Genomic DNA, 20,936 nt, shown 5'->3' on the forward strand with positions numbered 1-20,936 from the left:
TGATAAGGGAACGAAACATGTAACCGATCTAATTCGAGAATAAACTAGTTCCCAAAGTTTTTTTTTTTTTTGACAACATATTTTTTTTTGTGTCTCTATTTATTACCTTCTATTTCAACATAGTGTTCGAATTGTGGACGTGGAGGAGAATGGAAAGGATAAGCTGAACAGAAAAAATAACGAATGAGGTCCTTAAAAGAGTGAATGAGAAAAGAACATTAATAAAAATAACAAAGAATTGAAGAGGCAAAATGCTGGGCTAACTTATATGACATAACGTTTTTCAAAGAGCACAATAGAAGAAAAAATAGAGAGCAAAAGAGGAAGGAGAAGACATGGGACAGATAAAGGAAACACTAGGTGTCATGTCGTACAGGGAGGTCAAGGATATGGCCTGGGATAGAGCTGGCTGGAAGAAGATGTATGAACTAGTTGCACTGACAAGAGGAAACTCTTAAATAAAAAGAAGACCAACATGTACGTAGAATTTGAGGTACATGCTAAATTTAGTAATAATTAGTGAAACGGTTTTTTTTTTAACGCATGATAATGGAATGGCAACCCCACCCTCGCTGACGATAAACACTGGCGGGGTACCAGTGAGGGATGACAGGTGAAAATGAAAAAGCAGGTCAGTTAGTCTATCTTGTTGAATACACCTGGGTTTCAGCACGATGGTTTCCAGGGGGGGCCATGTAGAGGTCGACCTAACAGGGTATATTGCTAGCAATGTTTTCTTTCACATCCTAGTAATTATTATCTTAGTAGTTATTGCACTAAGACATACAATAACAACAATAAGTTAATAACAATGTTAACAAAGGCGTACTTATCTTTTAAAGAGATTTCTTCCAGTCAACTTAACACATTATAATAAAATTATAAGGAGATGATGTCTATACATGGGAGAGATTTCAGAAATAAAAACACGAGGGGTGTAAATAAAACAAATAGATGCTAAAACAATATTTTTTAGAGGTTTTCCCTGTCTGTCTACCTGTCTGTATGTTTGTTCCAACATCACAAAAAAACTACTGCACCAAATTAAATGCAGTTTTTACAGTTATCTTTAAGGTCTAATTTAAAATCTGGTCTTTGTTTCATCGTAGTATGATATCTAGAACTGATGTATTTCATTAGTTTTCCTACTACTAAAATTCACATGTACGAAGTAGCGCGCAAAAAGCTAGTCTTGTGTAAGCAAAAATCATTGAATAAGTGCATACATGCAATTCACGTATCATGGGCGAAACAGTATACTCTGTTATGTCCATGGTACTGCTCATGTCTACAGGCGACGGTTACCACTTTCCATCAGGTGGGCCATCAGCTTGTTTGCCATTCTAAGTTGTATAAAAAAATTGCTAATGTGATGCCATCTAAACTTTATCAAATTAAACAAAATACTTAGTTTGAAAGTCATTTATTTTTTCAAAATAATTAAAATAACCTTATATTTAATTAAAAATAGGTGCATATTAAATAAATAATACAGAAAAATACTTGACCGATTTTTATCAAAAATATTTAGAGAGATTCAATATTATTATTTTAAAACGTTTTTGTCTTTATCACAAATCTTACATTATTTTATGATTGATTTTGAAACAAACGTTATACAAAAAAAAATATATAAAAATAAAAACTAAACAGTTTAAGTTATTAAAAAGTAAATTTAGTCACAATATTTAAGTACCTTTGAGACCAAATAATTGAGGAATTTTGAGTTCTTTTCAATTATATACTTTATTATATGTTTTTTTAAACCGTCGTGAAGTGAAAGGCCTTCTAAATTTTATCTTGTTAATAATTATATATGTATATACATTAACTGTGATATTAAAAAATAATAATAACAAAAAATAATCAAACATAATATTTACCCTATGTAGGTACTTACATTCTCAAAATACAAAGTATCAATGATTGTTAATTTCCTTTAATGTTAATTCAGGAAGAAATTGTTGATTCAATTTCTAAACGAAGACTACATACATATATAAATAAATACATATTTTTTTCATAAATATTTATATTATTTAAATATTTATTTATAAATAAAATTAAAAGTAAAATGTTGAGGTCGCTTCTATAGAAGCAATCGCTAAAATTATTGTAATCTAATATTTTTACAAATGCACTATTTTATGAACTATCATGAATTAAATTTACAATGACTTAAATCTTTTAGAAATTTATTACAAATCAGTTTTTAAAATAAAAATTTCTCCTGTTATAAAATTATTTAAGGTATTAATACTTAGAGAACATCTTTCCAAACTCGAGCTCATTGTCATTTTTTGTAAAATTGACATAACTATAGTCACTTTCAATTTACATGTAACTTTTTAATTAAAATCATTATAACAATGCATGTAGCGTATAATTGTATTTAATACAGTGACAAGAAGCTTATTACTAAATGGTAATAAAAAAAAATTATTAATATGAGTATTATATTACGTGGTCGAAATACACATGGATTTATGCCAACCTTATGCCGTAAGAAATGACATTCTTGCAATGTAACATGTCGGAAGAATGTCATTTCTTATGAGATTTTGCAAGGTTATGTGCATAGAATATGTGTTGTCCCGGCATAGAATAGGCCACCCCTTCCTTTTTCGTGTGTGTCGGAAAAATGCAAATGGATTTAAACCAACCTTATACCGTAAGAAGTGACATCCTTGCAATGTTTCTTACATTACAAGAGTGTCACTTCTTATGATTAATGACATTGACAATTTGCAAGATTGTGTACAAAATATGTTTTTATGAATTGCATATCATTTATTATATGATTCATACACATCTCTGACTAGCCGTTTGAGGAAATTGTAAGTATTATATCAAGTATGTAACATTTTACATTATTATAACTAATACATAATTAAAATATATTAACAATATTATGAAGACATACTTAAATTAACTTACATTAAGGCTAGCACCACATTTAGCAAATGTTTAGTCGCCGATCCTCCGCCGCGGACGATTGACGACAGAGTAAACAATATAAATAAAATAAAAAAATAAAATCTCCCTGAAACTGCACGTTACTTAATATTTAACGTAATTTTGTCTTACATTTTTTTTTTAAATTTTCAATTAATGTTACATACTCGTAACAGTCGTTTATTGTGTTAATTTTATAAATTTTAGTAAAATTATTATATATATATATATATATATATATATATATATATATATATATATATACATCATAACATTCAATATCCATCAGCGTATCCAGCCTCCGTAGACAAAATACTAACGAATCTATTGATAGAATCGCTATCGCTAGCAAGTCTAAGAAATAGTATGAAATGGCAATGTGCGCTGTCTTGTTCTTTCACATGTGAGCAGGGCTGTAGCCAGACTCAAGTTTAAGGTAGGGCAGAAGCCATAATTAAATGACTACAAAAAGGCAAATCTGTCTAATTTTCTTGGGGCCTTTTATTTTAAGGTAGGGCATTGCCCTTCAATGCCCCCCCCCCCCCAGCTACGGCCATGCATGTGAGTAATGGCCAGAGCAATAACTATAAATAGATTTGTTTCTACCTTGTCGAGGGGGTTGTTCGGCACATCAACTAACTACATCGAGACTAATCTAACGAGTTCAGACTCGGTGGGTCTACGTTAACTATAGTAAAATGTGTAACATCTATTTTATTACATGATTACGATCAGCTTCTTCATTCCGAATTTTATATATATACTAAATGTGAAGAATAGTTGCGCTGTTATGGCGCCAATAAGTAACAAACAAACACACATCCACATTTATAATATTTTTATATTTTAATTTAGTAACTGACAGTTATAATTTCACTCAACACTTATTTATCTACTTTTGACCGTGGAGTAATCAAACATATAAAGCATAAAATATTTTGATAAGTAGAGAATTTTGCTTATTAAATTGTTAGGTACATATCAAACTGTGTGACAAAAATTCACTCTTGCCTGTCAGCTAATTTTTTTTATAATTTTTCAGCACTTACTCATATTTTTTGAAAAATACTCCTCTTAAATAAGATCTCTTGGATTTGAAAAAGGAACAAAATTCTCACAATAACAAAATATCGCCGTTTTATACAGGCGCTTATCGACAGTCAGTAAAACTGACATTATACAATCCAATAAGACACATCGAATTATCAGTATTACAAATATGTACCGGACTAAACTGGCACTACACAATCGAAATAGGTACAGTGTCATTATGACAAATGTATACCGCGCTAAACTGACACTACACGATCGAAATAGGTACAGTGTCATTATGACAAATGTGTATCGCGCTAAACTGACATTACACGATCGAAATAGGTACAGTGTCATTGTGACAAATGTGTACCGCGCTAAACTGACATTACACGATCGAAATAGGTACAGTGTCATTATGACAAATGTTTACCGCGCTAAATTTACAATACACAAATCCAATTAGGCACATCTGATTATCATTATTACAAATATGTACTGAACTAAACTGACATTACACAATCAAAATGGGAATTGTCATTATTACAAATGCGTACCGACTTTGAACAATCGTTCCCGGACTTCGGCCTCGTCCTCCACGTTCTCGTATGTGGATGTGGCGTCACAGTCCTGTGAGTCTTCATCCTCCATATTGTCGTTTTCGTCATTTTCACTAACACGCCGTATTAGTGTGTTAGGCACAGTATATATTACACTGGGTTGTCCATTATCTGTAATTAGTAATAAAATAATTTAATTATATCTTAAAGAACGTTAATTATGTGTATTTTTTTTTTATTTGGACACCGCTCCTCCCTTTAATTAATGAGGCTATTTAAAACTTTAAATAACTGCATTTTATATGTTTATGTTTATTTTTATCGAAGATTTAAAATATAAACTAATGTTCTCTGTCTTAAATAACATTATAAATACAATGAGGACAGATTTTATTTTTTGTTTGTATTGGATGAACTCAAATGTTGAAAATTTCAAATACTACTTAAAAATTCTGTCACCTATACAGTACACATTATTAGCGAGTGATAAGTACAAAGGCGGGTCTCTAGTCGATTTTTTTTCTATATTTTTTTTATACAACTTAAAATGGCAAGCAAACTGACGGCCCATCTAATGGAAAATGATAACGGTCGCCTATAGACATGAGCAGTACCATATAACAGAGTATACTGTTTCGCCCATGATAGCCCCCATGCGTTGCCATTCCTGAGGATTCAGATGTTATTCCTCTGTACCCTGTAAATTCACACCATATCCTACCCTTCACACCGAAACACAGCCATGCAAACACAACTGCTTTACGGTTGAAACAAAATAAAAAAAATAAAAAGGAAATAAAAAGTTGACCGGAGATTTTTATTAATTCCTCTGCCTATACATTTATAGAGAGAAGAATTAATAAAAATTTGTAATTTGACGAGTTTTTCTAAACCCCTCTCTCTTAATATCGTTCCAGTTAACCATTTTCATGTTTTTTTTATGGATGCTAATGGAATAGCATAACTCTGCCTGAGCTAACGGTATACACCAGCGGGGCACCAACGAGAAGTAATAGGTGATAATGAAAAAGCAGGTCAGTGGGCTACATCGTGATGAATACATCTGGAATTCAGCACGATGGTTTCCAGGGGGCACCACGTGGAGGTCGAGCTGACAGAGTATATTGCTAGCAATGGAACTTGCAGCCCTTATTACTAACAATCCCCTCCTCCTATCATTTTCATGTTACCAGAACGACAAACTCGCATTTTAAGCTCATGTATTTAATTAAAATCTTTTTATGACCATAATTATATAATTGCGTTCTTATTCAACTAATGCAATACTAATCAATAAAGACTGATACTTAAATTGTATATATATATATATATATATATATATATATATATATATATATATATATATATATATATATATATATATATATATATATGTGTGTAAAAGTATATAATAAAATACCGACTGAATTAAAATTGTTATGTGAATTTATTTAAAAAGAGATTGTATACTTGGCTGAATATAAATAGTTTTTATGATGTAAAAGACTTTTTAAACAAAAAACAAAATAATCGTTAACCTTAAATGTATTTTTGCATGCTATCACCTTCTTTATTGAATATAGGCCTTCATTTTGCCAGTAATTACCACTTTTGGCAGGCGAGTTAGCAACCGCAATTAGGCTTTGATGATGTTTAAAGAGGGACGTTGCCATCCTTCCCTTGACCGTAAAGCTCCCTTAGTTGCATCTTACGACACCCACAGAAAAGAAAGGGGCGGCCCTTTCTATGCAGACACCACTCGGCTGTGTTATTTCATATTAAAATTGAATTATAAATAAATAAATAAAATAAATGTTTATTCATACATAATTCTTGTCAGGCTTATTATTGTGATGTTATTAGTTTTTTTTTTTTAAATCGTGAACGAGTATAATTAATGTTATTCACTAGTTATAAATCAATCAATGGTTTCTTTTTTTAACTTGACCTAGAATATAGACTTAGTAAGTATTATATATCTACATAATTAAATAGGTAAGTACCTATTAAATATACTGATTATAAAATCACTTGTAAGTACTCTTTATTAAATTAATCAACTAATAATAATAATCACGGAGTTCTAAAACATTTGCACTCTGCGTTTATAAGAACAATACATCGTATTATAACCCGCTCGTCCGTATATGTAGTACTTTTAATGAATTTTTAGCTAAATGTCCTCAAATTGATATCTTCAACTCACGTCTAGATACCTTCAAAAACATTTTACAATCAGCCATCAAGTCTCTTTGACATGTCCATATTTTTATGTATTTTTATTATTTGCATTTTATTTTTATTATTTGTTTTTTACGACATTCATATGCTTTCTTTATATAATTAATAATTTAACATTGTTCGCTGACTGCTTTAACCATGCTGTGTGTACACCTGTCTGGGTCTCAATCTGGTTCATACTATTATCTTTATATAAATGTTTATAATGTTATTGATTGTAACCTGTTGTGTATACCTTTAAATAAAATAAAAAACAAAATCCTGAAAGAGTTTACGTGTTTTTATAAATTAATGAATTTAAAAAAATGATCTATTGCAAGCAATCATTAATATGATATTAATATAAATCACCAATTTTGTACCAAATATTCTTTTTGTAATATGATCAATGAAGAATAGATAGATAGATGCTAATCGTTGTTTTAATTTATGTATATATATATATATATATATATATATATATATATATATATATATATATATATATATATATATATATATATTAGTTTATCCATATATATTAAAAGTAATGTTTATGTATTATATGTGCATCTTATGTGTATATTATATTTATATTGTGTATTGCCTTAATGTGTTACTATAATTGTCACATATTTTCCACCACATCTGCCCTTCATACGCTTTCTGTTTTTACCCAATGGTTAGCTGGTAGAGAATGCCATATGGTATTAAGCTCGCCATTTGTACAAAATTTTATTGTGAAATAAAGAATAAATAAATATATATTTGCATTACTTACAGCACACAAACTACAACAGATACAGATATAAGTACATACATAAAAAGTGAGATAAGAGAAATCATAAAAATAAAAATACATAAAAGCCAAATACAATTTTTTCCTTTTGTGCGTGTGCCATAACAACACAAAATGGTCACAACTCAGTTTATTGCTTCGCCCTCAAAAGAGCAAAGCACTGATATTCTGTTGTGGCCAAAAGGAATAGGGTAACAATAAAATAATGCTACCAGATTATCTATACAGTAAACAGCAATATGACAGTTCATCTAGCAGACAAATAAATACTAATAAGTAAGAGAGACTTTGTACAAAAGTCGATTGCTTGGGTACCTCTGTCCCATTCGTGTTTTTACCGTGAAGCAGTTGTGTTTGCATGGCTGTGTTTCGGTTTGAAGGATGGAATATGGCGTGAATTTACTGGATACAGAGGAATAACATCTGAGTCCTCAGGAATGGCAACGCATGGGGGGTATCATGGCCGAAACAGTATACTTTGTTATGTCCATGGTACTGCTCATGTCTATAGGCGACGGTTATCACTTTCCATCAGGTGGGCCGTCAGCTTGTTTGTCATTCTAAGTTGTATAAAAAAAAGATATTATGTAGTTATATATTATTAAAAGCAAGTTAGTAAATAGGTGTACAACTCACAAAACACAAAATTATCAAAAATAAGAAAATTTATACTAAAATACATAAAACTATTTGAATTTTTCAAAAATTACACAAACGTCAACGAAACCGTATTCAGTTTTGCAAGTACGTTACACAAAACACAACATTGTCAAAAATGAGACAATGAGACCAAAATAACCTTCCTGCTAAACTTATGACTGAATTTCACAAGCAACATTATTTGGCCTGTTTCGTTTGTTTTCAGTATATCTTTCCTCAGACGTGAGGGTATCCCATACTAAACTACATCAAAATCGGTTCAGCGATTTAACCGCGAAAACCAATGTGAGTTAATTTCATTTATAATGTCATGTATGTACTTTATAAGTGTGATCTAATGCTGACCCGACATCTTAGTTAGTTAGATTATATAGATACAAAATACCGTGATTAGTTACAGTAGTACGAGAAGTATTCAATTCAATTCAATTTACATACATACATACATATCTGTCACGCCTGTCTCCCATTAGGGTAGGCAGAAACAATGGAACGCCAAATGCTTCGATTCAATAATTAAATAATTCAGTTTCAATTTCATCAATGTAATGAAATTTTAATTAAAATCCAAGTTAATTTAATGATGTTAACGATTTTTTTTGTTTCCATACGTTTTATTTTAATTTAATGCAATTTAATGTAGTTGTTCATATTTTAATATTATTTTATTAGTATACTTATCAATTTTAGTATTATTAACTAAACCAGTAATATTTATATCCTCTTTTCATTTAAGAGTTTCGTCTTGTCGGTGCAACTAGTTCATGCATCTTCCTCCAGCCAGCTCTATCCCAGGCCATATCCTTTATCTCCCTATACGACATGACGCCTAGTGTTTCCTTTATCTGCCCCATGTAGTTATTCCTCGGTCTTCCTCTTCCTCTTTTGCCCTCTATCTTTCCTTCTACTATGCTCTTAAAAAAATCGTCATGTCGTATAAGGTGGCCCAGTATTTTGCCTCTTCTATTCTTTATTATTTCAACCAATCTTCTCTTATCGTTCACTCTTTTTAAGTTAAATATTTATATATTATGCGTTATTTTTTTTTAATCCAAATTTTTAACATTTAAATATTCATCTACATATCATAATAACATTTTTTAGCTAATAGTTGTTTTAATTGTGATATGAATACACGAAATATTTGTGTTACAAATATATCCTTCCAAGTGTATGATGTCTCTTTACATTATATAGATAGAGTGTCTCCATACAAATGCTTCGAGAAAAGCGGGTCAACTTTTTTTATACAATTTTGCGTGTTAACAATTATGAGTGATTCCTCTATAACTTCTATATTGATTTTGTCTTGTAATTGTTGCTTCCTTTTAATATGTAAACACTCATTTTATTTATTAAATAATAACATTAAAAATATTGGTAAAAAACGAGTCAGCTAATTTGACAATTAGCTGACAAAAAGTTGACCCATTTTTAAGGCTCGATGCTCTATCTATATAATCTAAGTTTAATACATATAAAATTTTATTTCAAGTTTCACTTTATTATATATTGACGCATTTTTCTTTCTACTCTTAGCTGCCTATTACAATTTGAGTATTTAAAGAAATGATGGCAGATTCTATCTGCCGCCATATTTGGATAAAATTTAAACATTGTATTGTGTGATCCCGACTTAAAATAAGTCACCCCTTCCTTTTCCGTGTGTATCGTAATAGGTGCCTAAGGGAGGGCGAGGGATCGGCAACAGCGTCCCTCTTAAAACATCTCCAAGACCTAACTACAGTTGCCGATCTGCCTGGTAAGCGTGGGTACTACTGCCAAAACTCCCCAAGGCTTATGTTCAGCAGTGAACAGTTAAAGGCTGATATGATGATGATGATGATGATGATTGGATCAAGATAAATTAATATAATGCAAATATACATATAATTTATATTATTATATAACACAGAAAAAATATTTTTGTTTGAATGCACTAAACTACCATATTTGGTAACGCATTCTTTTAATAATGTTATAAGCTATACCACATCACGATACAATCACGGGCAAAACCGCGGTATGTAACTAGTATTCTATGATGATATGAGTATCCTAGTATGACTTGCACCATCTACCTTTCTCTCTGTATTTATTTAATGTTTATTCCAGATCGTCTGTAAGAGATTGCTTTTAGCGATAAGGCCGCCTTTTGTATATGCACATTCTGTATAAATACTTCTTGTATACATCTCTACTGTGCGCAATAAAGAGTTTATAATATTCAAGCGTGAAGCAGTTGTGTTTGCATGGCTGTGTTTCGGTTTGAAGGGTGGGATATGGCGTGAATTTACTGGGTACAGAGGAATAACACCTGAGCCCTCAGGAATGGCAACGCATGGGGTGTATCATGGCCGAAACAGTATACTCTATTATGTCCATGGTATTGCTCATGTCTATAGGCGACGGTTACCACTTTCCATCAGGTGGACCGTCAGCTTGATTGCCATTCTAAGCTGTATAAAAAAAAACCTATACTTACATTCTGCAGAGGCTTTAAGTTCTAGGTTCCTTCTCCTCTGCCAAATTCTTTGCATGATCACCACTAGGATCACCACCAGCAGAATTATCAAAACTCCGGACAATACCCATGAAAGTTCTAGACCGGCCAACCTGAAAAGCGTTTTTATTGTATTAACTTTTATTTTTCATATTAATATCGTATAATCACAATAATCATCAATCATCGTCATCATTTCAGTTATTATTCTTCCACTGCTGGACATGGACCTCCCTCATAGACTGCTATAAGGAACAGTCCAGAGCTACCTGCATCATCAATATCAGTCATTTTTTATTATTGTGCATGCCTACAGTCAAGCAGCAATATTTTTTTTATACAACTTAGAATGCCAAACAAGCTGACGGCCCACCTGATGGAAAGTGGTAACCATCGCCTATAGACATGAGCAGTACCATGGACATAACAAAGTATACTGTTTCGCTCATGATACCCCCCATGCGTTGCCATTCCTGAGAACTCAGGTGTTATTCCTCTGTACCCTGTAAATTCACGCCATATCCCACCCTTCAAACCGAAACACAGCCATGCAAATACAACTGATTCACGGTAGAATCAAGCAGATGTCAAAAGTTCCTTCATATCTTTTATATATGTATATTCTATGATAGGCCTTTATTATGTTAAATGTATGTTTAAAGTAATTAAATATATATTTCATTACATCCTATCTTTATAAATGTTTCAAATGAGCTGTGTATGGTTTTTCAATACAACTTAGTAAAAATTTAAATAAAATGAAAAATAGTCCCGATCATAAAATCTAGCGCCACAAAAAATGGTCGGTTTTATAATATATTTATTATAAAAATAATAATATTGATACGATCACTATAAATAATACCACAGATAATACTCACGTTGTTGGAGACGCAAGTCCTGTTGGCTCGTTGACTTCCTCCCTAGAACATAAATAGCCCAAAATAAAAAGCAAAGAAAAAAAACTTCAATAATTACAGTAAACCAACTTTAACCTGCGACCTCATCCGCGTGACCGGCATATGTTCGCTTTATAAGCAAATAAAACGTGAATTACATTTTTTAATATATATTTTTATAGTATAATTCTCGAATTAAAAAACTCGTTTTTTTATTATTAAATATTTTCTATTAATATTTTTTTATACAACTTAGAATGGCAAACAAACTGACGGCCCACCTGATGGAAAGTGGTAACCATTGCCTATAGACATGAGTAATACCATGGACATGACAAAGTATACTGTTGCCGTCAGCGTATAACGCAGGTGGGGTTACCATCCATTATTACCTATAAAAAATTGTTTTATTCGATAAAGCGACACTCATCGTGACTGCACACAAAACATTGAAATTTTTGCAATTTAAAAAAAAAATATTTTAAATTTTTATAACCTATCATCATGTCAGCCGTGCTGAACATAATCCTCCCCTCATTGGAGGGTTTTCCCAGTAGTCGCTACACTTGGCAGACTAGCAACTGCTTTATTTATTTATATAATAAACTAATATAATTGGATTTTATTTATATTTCATCAACTACGAATACCAAGTATGCAGACAATAATGCAAAGACAATTAATGTTGGCAAGAAATTGTTTGCTATAAAATTATAGTTATATACCAATATTATAAATAACATCAATACTGAAAGAAATATAATTAGTGTTATGTCTTCCACGTGTCAAAATTGAAATGTTATGTTTAAATGTTAATGTAAAAAATAAAAAAAATATTAATTAAAATTATATGAACTAAATACTGTGTCAATACATTCCGTCATAGTGAATAGTATGCACTATTCACTGTTGTGTTTACATTAAACATTTGCGCTATTTTTATATGAAGTTATTGTCATCATGGTCTAATTTAGTTTAATTATGTGGTTACATTTACAAAAAAAAAAAAGGAAAATACATACAAGAACTAACACAATTTTCCTTTCGTGTGTGTGCTATGGCAACACAAAATGGTCACGACTCAGTTGATAGATCGCATTAATTTCTGTCTCTTGTAAACCAAAATTGGTTAAAAATTAATATTTTTTTTTATTACACCTGATGGAAAATGGTAACCGTCGCCTATAGACATGAGTAGTACCATGGACATAACAGAGTATACTGTTTCGCCCATGATACCCCCCATGCGTTGCCGTTCCTGAAGACTCAAGTGTTGTTCCTCTGTACCCTGTAAATTCACTGCCTTACCCCACCCTTCAAATCGAAATACAACCATCATATTTATCATTCTACACTCATTGTCTATATACCTACGTCCGCACAATTTTCGTTAAAAGGGCTACAAAATTTTTGCTTTACGTATTAATATACAGAGTATGAAACAATAAGCTATATAATCTAATTGCCTGATAAAAAAAAGGTATACCTTTTCGTCAGGCAATTAAATAAACGTTACAGGTTTTTGTGTTTTATGCACGAAAATTATTAATTCACTCTTACGCCACTTACCCACATCTATATGTTCTCCTTTAACCAAAGGTTGTCTGTAAGAGATTGCCCTAGCGATAAGACCGCCTTTTGTACCTTTATGTGTATATTTCAATCTGTATTTATGTTACTGTATTTCACTTGAATTATTCACTTATTAATGCATATATTTTTTTATGGTGCAATAAAGAGTTAAATAAATAAAATAAATAAATAAACCGAACTCAGTGCAAAAGAACAGAAACTCTGAATAAAACTCCAACCTATATGGCCATATTATAGTGACTCGAATATAGCAATGAGACGCCAATACGAGTATGTTAGTGTGATGATTAATGACTCCCATGGCGTATAGTGGTGGGCAGGTTGCTTTGCGTAACCGGCTTCGATTCTCGGTCGGACCAAAAGGAAAGGAAACCAATCTTTCTGAGTTAGGTCGGGACTGGGTGTACTGAGTTGTGTCCTTAGATGTTCATTGCCTCATACTTCATAACACAATACCCTGGTACAAGATATCTCTTAGCTTGAGGATCAGACGATTGATGTGATTGGATGTTGGTTTAAAAAAAAAAGGTGATTCTAGTATTCTATACATATAATAAAACTGTAGAGGTCGAATGTCTGTACATAGAAAAACGCTAAAACCGAGTAAATTTAGAAGTGAAGTAGAACACATGCATATTTTTTATATTTTTTTTTATTTCTCTGTATATTTGCGTGTTTGTACGGTCTAATCTCTGAAACTGTTGAAGATTTGCATGGTGGTACCTTACATCCCCGGTCCACATTTTAGATACTTTTAATCACGGACAATTAAAGAGTTTTCGTGGGATAGTTAAAAATCTATAGTAATTTATACAGCTTAGTGCACAAGTCATTTTGACTCAAGGCATAAAGTGAGAACGACTTGTCATTTGTTAATTTTAATCTAGTATTCCTAAACATACTTCACTATAATAACGAGGTTGAAAATGTTAGTCGAAAGAATAACAAACGCCATGCGAACAAAGTCGCGGGCATCAGCTGGTTTAGTTTAAAGACATACTTTTACTTACGGTGTAATTGGCTTGCAAGTATCGCCGTCGAGTTCAAACCCTAATTCGCAAATGCATTCCCCGTGAACATTACAAGTACCATAGTTGCAAACACTATTGCAGGGTTTATAACAGATGTGTGGTACCGTCGAATTGTTTCTGTAACCATCCTCACACTGACACTCGTTGGGAGCTGAGCAAATTCCGTTGATGCATCCATCGCGGCATATGGGTGTGCACTTGCTTCTATTATTCAAATTATATCCTTCATTGCATATGCACACATCTGGTGATTGGCATTCACCGTTTTCACATTCCGAACACTTTGGCTTACATCTCCAGCTGTCCACTTCCTCGTATCCTGGAATGCATTCGCATTTATTCGGTGCAATACACACTCCATTTTCACAATTTTTCTCGCATATAGGTAGACATTTTGCATCGTTGTTTGGGTCTTGGCTATAACCAGGTTCGCATGTGCAGTTCAGTGTGTGAGGGTCGTTGATGAATTGAGCCGGACATTCTGAAGCACAGTGAGTTTGGTTGATCCGTCTGTGCCCGGTGTCACACTCGCACGTATTGTTGTGTGTGCATTTAGCGTTGAAACACGGATCCTCACATATTACAGCTTCTGTGTAGGCATTGTCCACGGTGCGTTTACAACCAACAGTTTTCACGTCATAGTACCAACCCGAACAGCAGTATACCACTAAATTTTGGTGTTTCTGTAAAAAAAAGATGAAAACCTGGATTAAATTTTAAAAATCTTCCAAAGAATTACCAGAGGGAGACGTTGTACAAAAGTCGTTTGCTTGGGCACCTCTGTCCTATTCGTGTTTCAACCGTGAAGCAGTTGTGTTTCCACGGCTGCGTTTCGATTTGAATGGTTGGATATGGCGTGAATTTACAGGGTACAGAGGAATAATACCTGAGTCCTCAGAAATGGCAACGCATAGCTACTAAGGAGGTAACTAATAAAAGTTTTTATTTAAATTTCAAACTGGCTTACAAATAGAAAGCTGTTTATTGAAAAAAAAAACAAAGGAACATTATGGTGCATGAAAAATTATTATTGTTCGTTATTCGTCATTGAACTTAAAAAGTAAAATTGTGTTTTTGATTTCCGCGCATTGTTTGAGAAAAGTACTATACAAGCCTTGGCCACAACTAGGCATTGATGGACTCACGTATGTTTTTTGTTTGCAACTTCGTCCATCAATGCCTCAGTTGCTGGCCGCTGCAGTAATGTACTATTTTTTTTATTTGAAAGGACATACTTACAGATTGATTATATAGAAATTTTATCAAAATCCATTAAGTAGTTTAGTTTTTAAAATAACTGGTTTCGAAAACAATATTACAATGTTTTTTGTTAAGCGAAATTAGGGACCGTAGTCAAAGGAAATATTTTTTTTTTATAAATTGACACCATTATTTTAAATTATAATAACCAAATTGATAACCATACAAAGCGCCTGTTATAATGTTATCAACGGAAAATTTAACAAAAGGCTCATTGAATGTGCACCGATAAAGCGTTTCAATTTAACAGAACAATTTGTAATACCAGAATTTAATACAACAACCAACTTTTTATATTTACCAGGAAATAATATGAGTAAAGTAAAATCCTTTATAATATTATAAATACGCAAATTTGTAACGATGGATGAATGGCTGATTTTTGAATAAAATCCAGTATATGGGTAGGTTATTTTCTTATGTAACTTAGAATGGCAAACAAACTGACGGCCCACCTGATGGAAAGTGGTAACCGTCACCTATAGACATGAGCAGTACCATGCACATAACAGAGTATACTGTTTCACACACTATACTCCCCATGCGTTGCCATTCCTGAGGACCCGGGTGTTATTCCTCTGTACCCAGTAAATTCACTGCCATATCCCTTTAAACCGAAACACAGCCATATCACACAGTTACATCTTAATTTAGTACATAGGATATGATACATTATATACTAATTCATGCGGGTAAAACTGCGGGATATAGTTAGTTAGTATTGAACGAAACTGATGATTGTGAATATCTAATTTAGGTTATGTTAGGTTAAGTTCAAATTTGAACTTTGAAAACCACGGAATAAAGTTGATAAAAGCTTGTAATTTTCAGTCACACAATCATTATTAGAATATGATTTTTATGAGCTAATAATGTATGTATGACAAATTGTAATTAGTAAATTGCCAAATGCAACATAAATGAATAAATATTTCCGTATTTACCTATTGGTTACATTTAGATTCCGTATACAGACCCAAAATACAAATTATTAAAAATTTGTGGTCTCAGTTTTACTGTTTTAATGTATGTATTATTAAATTAGTATAACTAAAATATACATTTAAAAATACACATACCTCTCTTATCCGATATCTGTTCAGTTTGGTGGTACTGAAAAAAATAATGTTTTTTTTAATGAGTACATTCAACGATTTTTATAGCAAAAAATATCTAAATACATACACACACATACACACAGTTTTTTCTTATTTTTTTAAACAAAATTCATATTTTCCCCTCTTAAGAAGAAAAGATGGCAAAATAATCCCCAGCAGAAGCTCAGTCGGCCGGCGAGAGAAACCAGCATCGCACCCAAGAGTACCGCCTTCTGCATCTGTTCCGGAAGTGGGTGACCTTAGCATATCAACCTTTTGAGGTATTGTACCAGGCTAAGTGGGATAAGATCGTTCACCGCTCCCATATTACAGACACCTCGTGAATCAAGTCGAAATATTATTAAATTGTTGTTTGAAAAATTATACAAAAAAAATCTTACTAGTAATATAATACTTAGACTTAACTCCAAAGATAATGAGTTCTAATAATTTTTTTTCTTTTTTTTTTATATACAACTTAGAATGGCAAACAAGCTGACGGCCCACCTGATGGAAAGTGGTAACCGTCGCCTATAGACATGAGCAGTACCATGGACACAACAGAGTATACTGTTTCGCCAATGATACCCCCCATGCATTGCCATTCCTGAGGACTCAGGTGTTATTCTTCTATACCCTGTAAATTCACTGCCTTACCCCACCCTTCAAACCAAAACACAGTCATGCAAACGTAACTGCTTTACAGTTAATATTTTCTTGTGATTGTTTGTATTTATAATAAGTTTACTACTATAGATAGATAATTTATTTACATTACTTACAGCACACAAATTACAATAAAAAAACATACATATAATACACAATCTGTATTTATGTTACTGTATTTCATTAGAATTATTCACTTGTCATTTTATATTTTTATTTATGGGGCAATAAAGAGTTAAATAATAATAATAAAAGAGATAAAAGAATGAAAATAAAAAAAGCAACAAAAACAAAAAAAAAACAAAATATATAAATCAACAAGTGTGCCATGGTAACACAAAATGGTCACAACTCAGTATATTGCTTTGCCCTTAAAAGAGCAAAACACAGATATTCTGTAATCCTATGAAGAAAACAATAAATATTTATCTGTCTATCTAATCTAGTCGCCAAAAACTTAGTCAATTTAAGTTTACGACTGACTCTACAGTGTGGGAAAACACCGTTAACAAATCAAATTAAACCGAAAGCAGTGACGTAACAATAGACTGACAGAGCGGGCAAAATGCCACGAGCCCCCAGCCCTAGGGCTCGTGATACGAATGGCCGTGAACACAAAAAAAATATATTTATTACTTAAATTTTTGAAAAAAAAATTATTTAATCATTTAAGAATCATTTAACCTAAAACATTACACTATTTGTATAATATAAATAAATTATTAAAAATTCAATAAAATTTTCTAAGTAAAACTAAAAACAGTCACCATATTATTTGTAATATTGTTGATAATACAATATATACAACATATATACAACATCAAGCTAGCTTTTTTAGATAATGAAAGGGCCCCATCCGATAAATTTACCACGGGCCTCAGATATAGTTACGCCACTAACCGAGCGACAGTGTTAGGCTCGCATCCTGCCACGTTGAATTCTAATATGCTCGGTGAAATATGGGTAAATTCCGTAAAAAAATTATTAACAAGAATGCCCCTAGATTGTACAATATTAGTATTAAATTATACATACGAGTATAAATAAAAATCAGGGGGGATCAGGTTATTAGTAAACTAAAGAACCTATTGCTAGCAACATATCCTGTCCAGCCGACTTTAGCGTGATCAACACAAATGACCTGTCTTCATTCTCACCTATCGTCCTGCAATGACCTTACTAGGAATTCCATTAAAATCAATTTAAAAATCTATATTGATAATTGATAATTGATAAAAAAGTATAGCTAAGTATAGCCAATGCACTGGCATTGGCCTGGAACTGTCCAGGGGGATAAGGGATTAAAACAATAGAGTTTGACAGCCCCATTGCTAGCAATATGCCCTATTAGGTCGACCTTCACGTGGTTCCCCCTGGCAACCATCGTGAACAATTTATGTTGAATTCGTCAAGATGGGCTAACTGACCTACTTCATCCTCACCTGTCATCCTTCACTGGTGCCCCACCAGTGTATACCGATAGCGCAGGCGGGGTTACCATATCATTATCATCCATTAAAAAATGTTCCAAAAATGCAATATGACAGCGCAATTAACAAGTTCCGACGCATTATAATCTAGTTCTCAAGAATAGAAGCAAGTTAATTTGTGGGTTGCTCTTCTCTGCTCCAGAGGGTTACCATAGGTGTCATAGCATATTATCTGTCTGTTCATAGCTGTAAGCATCGGTTACCACTCTCTACGAGTTATCAGTTTGCTTGCCAATTCACCAAGAAAAGAGAACTTTTAAGAAAAGACATTAAAATAATTTAGCCAGCCTTTTCAAATATACAAATATATATAAATAAACAATAAATATTAATAATATGACATTAAAGTATATAATATAGCAAATTTATTCACAAATTACATACTAATATTCTCCAAAACTATGCAAAATATTTTTTTTTACAAAAATCCGATTTTAACAACAAAAAAAAAATTATGCTGGCCTAAATTGGGACTAAAACGAGAGTGAACCCTATTTGTAAAAAAATAAAATCAGTGTGGCTTACTTAAAAATTTCCGTAACGAACACATAAAAAAATACATTCAAATTAAGAACAGAACATATTTTTCGAAATCGATTATTTATAAAAACGACAGTAAGACAGAAACCTTGTAATTAACTTCCTCTGTCTTTATAAATCACTAATTAAAAAAAAAACTTACGTTGTATTTCTAACACACACACCCTCATCTCCCACTGTCAAAGCCGCTTCACAATATATCGCTACAATCAACAACACAAACACATGCGTACACACAAACTGCATCATTTTGTTTAGCAAACGTACGCGCGCTTCGAATCATCAAACTATTATACCGAAGCTTCCCGCCAATAAGTTATTGTTAATATTGCGTATAAAACACGATATAAATGTGGTAGCGAACTACCAACCGTACGATAAAATTATCGCTTCCTCTATACATTGTGGCCGCCCTATTCCTCGTCGAAAAAGAAACGTTGACATCGAACTAAATTTAGTAATGAATCAACTCTGTTCACTTGAGACAGTTCCTATCTACTTTAATAAATAGACATTATTTATGGTTCATTTGATAATAGACAATCATTGTTTTTTTTTTTTATAAATAATTAAATCCATTTTTATATTCGTAAATATATCAATAATTTTATTGGTCTTATACCACAATTGTATTCGAAAAATACTTTCAACTTAACATGAAAAAAATTAGCAATTTCTGCTTATCTATAAAGAATTCAAATATCAGTCTTGTAACAACTAAAAAAATTACTACACTAATTAATTAACTAAATAACTTATTTGATTTAATTTTACTTGATTATGTAAACGAAAGTCGATTGCTGGGGTACCTCTGTCCCATTCGTGTTTCAACCGTGAAGCAGTTGTGTTTGCATGGGTGTGTTTCGGTTTGAATGGTGGGATATGGCGTGAATTTACTGGGTACAGAGGAATAACACCTGAGTCCTCAGGAATGGCAACGCATGAGGGGTATCATGGGCGAAACAGTATACTCTGTTATATCCATGGTACTGCTTATGTCTATAGGCGATGGTTACCACTTTACATCAGGTGGGTCGTCAGCTTGTTTGCCATATTATATGTACATCGTATATATATATATACGATGTGCATATAATATAACTTTAAAAAATTTACGATCAATAGATAGATAGATATATAATTTATTTACATCACTTACAGCACACTAATAAAAGAATACATTAAAAAAAAACAACGAAAGTTCATAAAAGAGGTAACATAATTTTTCGTGAGTGTGCCACAGTAACACAAAATGGTCACAATTTAGTTTATTGTTCTGCTCTTAAAAAGCAAAACACTGATATTCAGTTGTGGTATAAAAAATAATAAATACCATGTAAAAAAATTTACCGATTTACTTTTACATTAACGGGTACGAGACATCAATACTCGTAACGTTGTGAATCGATTGCGGAATAGATATCGATTAATATTAACACAATCCTACTTTAATATGCCGTTAGTTCACCACTGAAATGTCGCTTTTACCGCCTAAATCGAGTCGGGCAATAAAATCTGACGTCTTTGGTATGGAACAATGACATTTCGCATGCATCAAATTGTTCTATACGCATCCCGCATCCGGCGAGTCATAGAACATCGTGACACACAAACGAGAACCGAATAACGAT

At 32.3% G+C, this 20,936-nt stretch overlaps 1 protein-coding gene across 1 annotated transcript in view; it reads right to left on the reverse strand.

Moving 5' to 3' along the window:
* Window positions 1-1,407: 1,407 nt before the first annotated feature.
* LOC113516502 (tenascin-like) overlaps window positions 1,408-20,936 on the reverse strand; it is a 34,195-nt gene continuing 14,666 nt past the window's right edge. Inside the window, exons 4-8 of the mRNA XM_052894830.1 lie at window positions 16,592-16,625; window positions 14,232-14,935; window positions 11,611-11,652; window positions 10,712-10,842; window positions 1,408-4,718 (exon numbers count right to left, since the gene is read on the reverse strand). Coding sequence (XP_052750790.1) covers window positions 4,531-4,718; window positions 10,712-10,842; window positions 11,611-11,652; window positions 14,232-14,935; window positions 16,592-16,625 — 1,099 coding nt within the window. The 3' untranslated portion in view covers window positions 1,408-4,530. The remainder of the gene's footprint in view (window positions 4,719-10,711; window positions 10,843-11,610; window positions 11,653-14,231; window positions 14,936-16,591; window positions 16,626-20,936) is intronic.

The sequence above is a fragment of the Galleria mellonella genome, unplaced genomic scaffold, assembly GCF_026898425.1.
Source record: "Galleria mellonella isolate WM207_F2 unplaced genomic scaffold, CSIRO_AGI_GalMel_v1 utg2411, whole genome shotgun sequence".
In the NCBI taxonomy this organism is placed as follows: domain Eukaryota; kingdom Metazoa; phylum Arthropoda; class Insecta; order Lepidoptera; family Pyralidae; genus Galleria; species Galleria mellonella.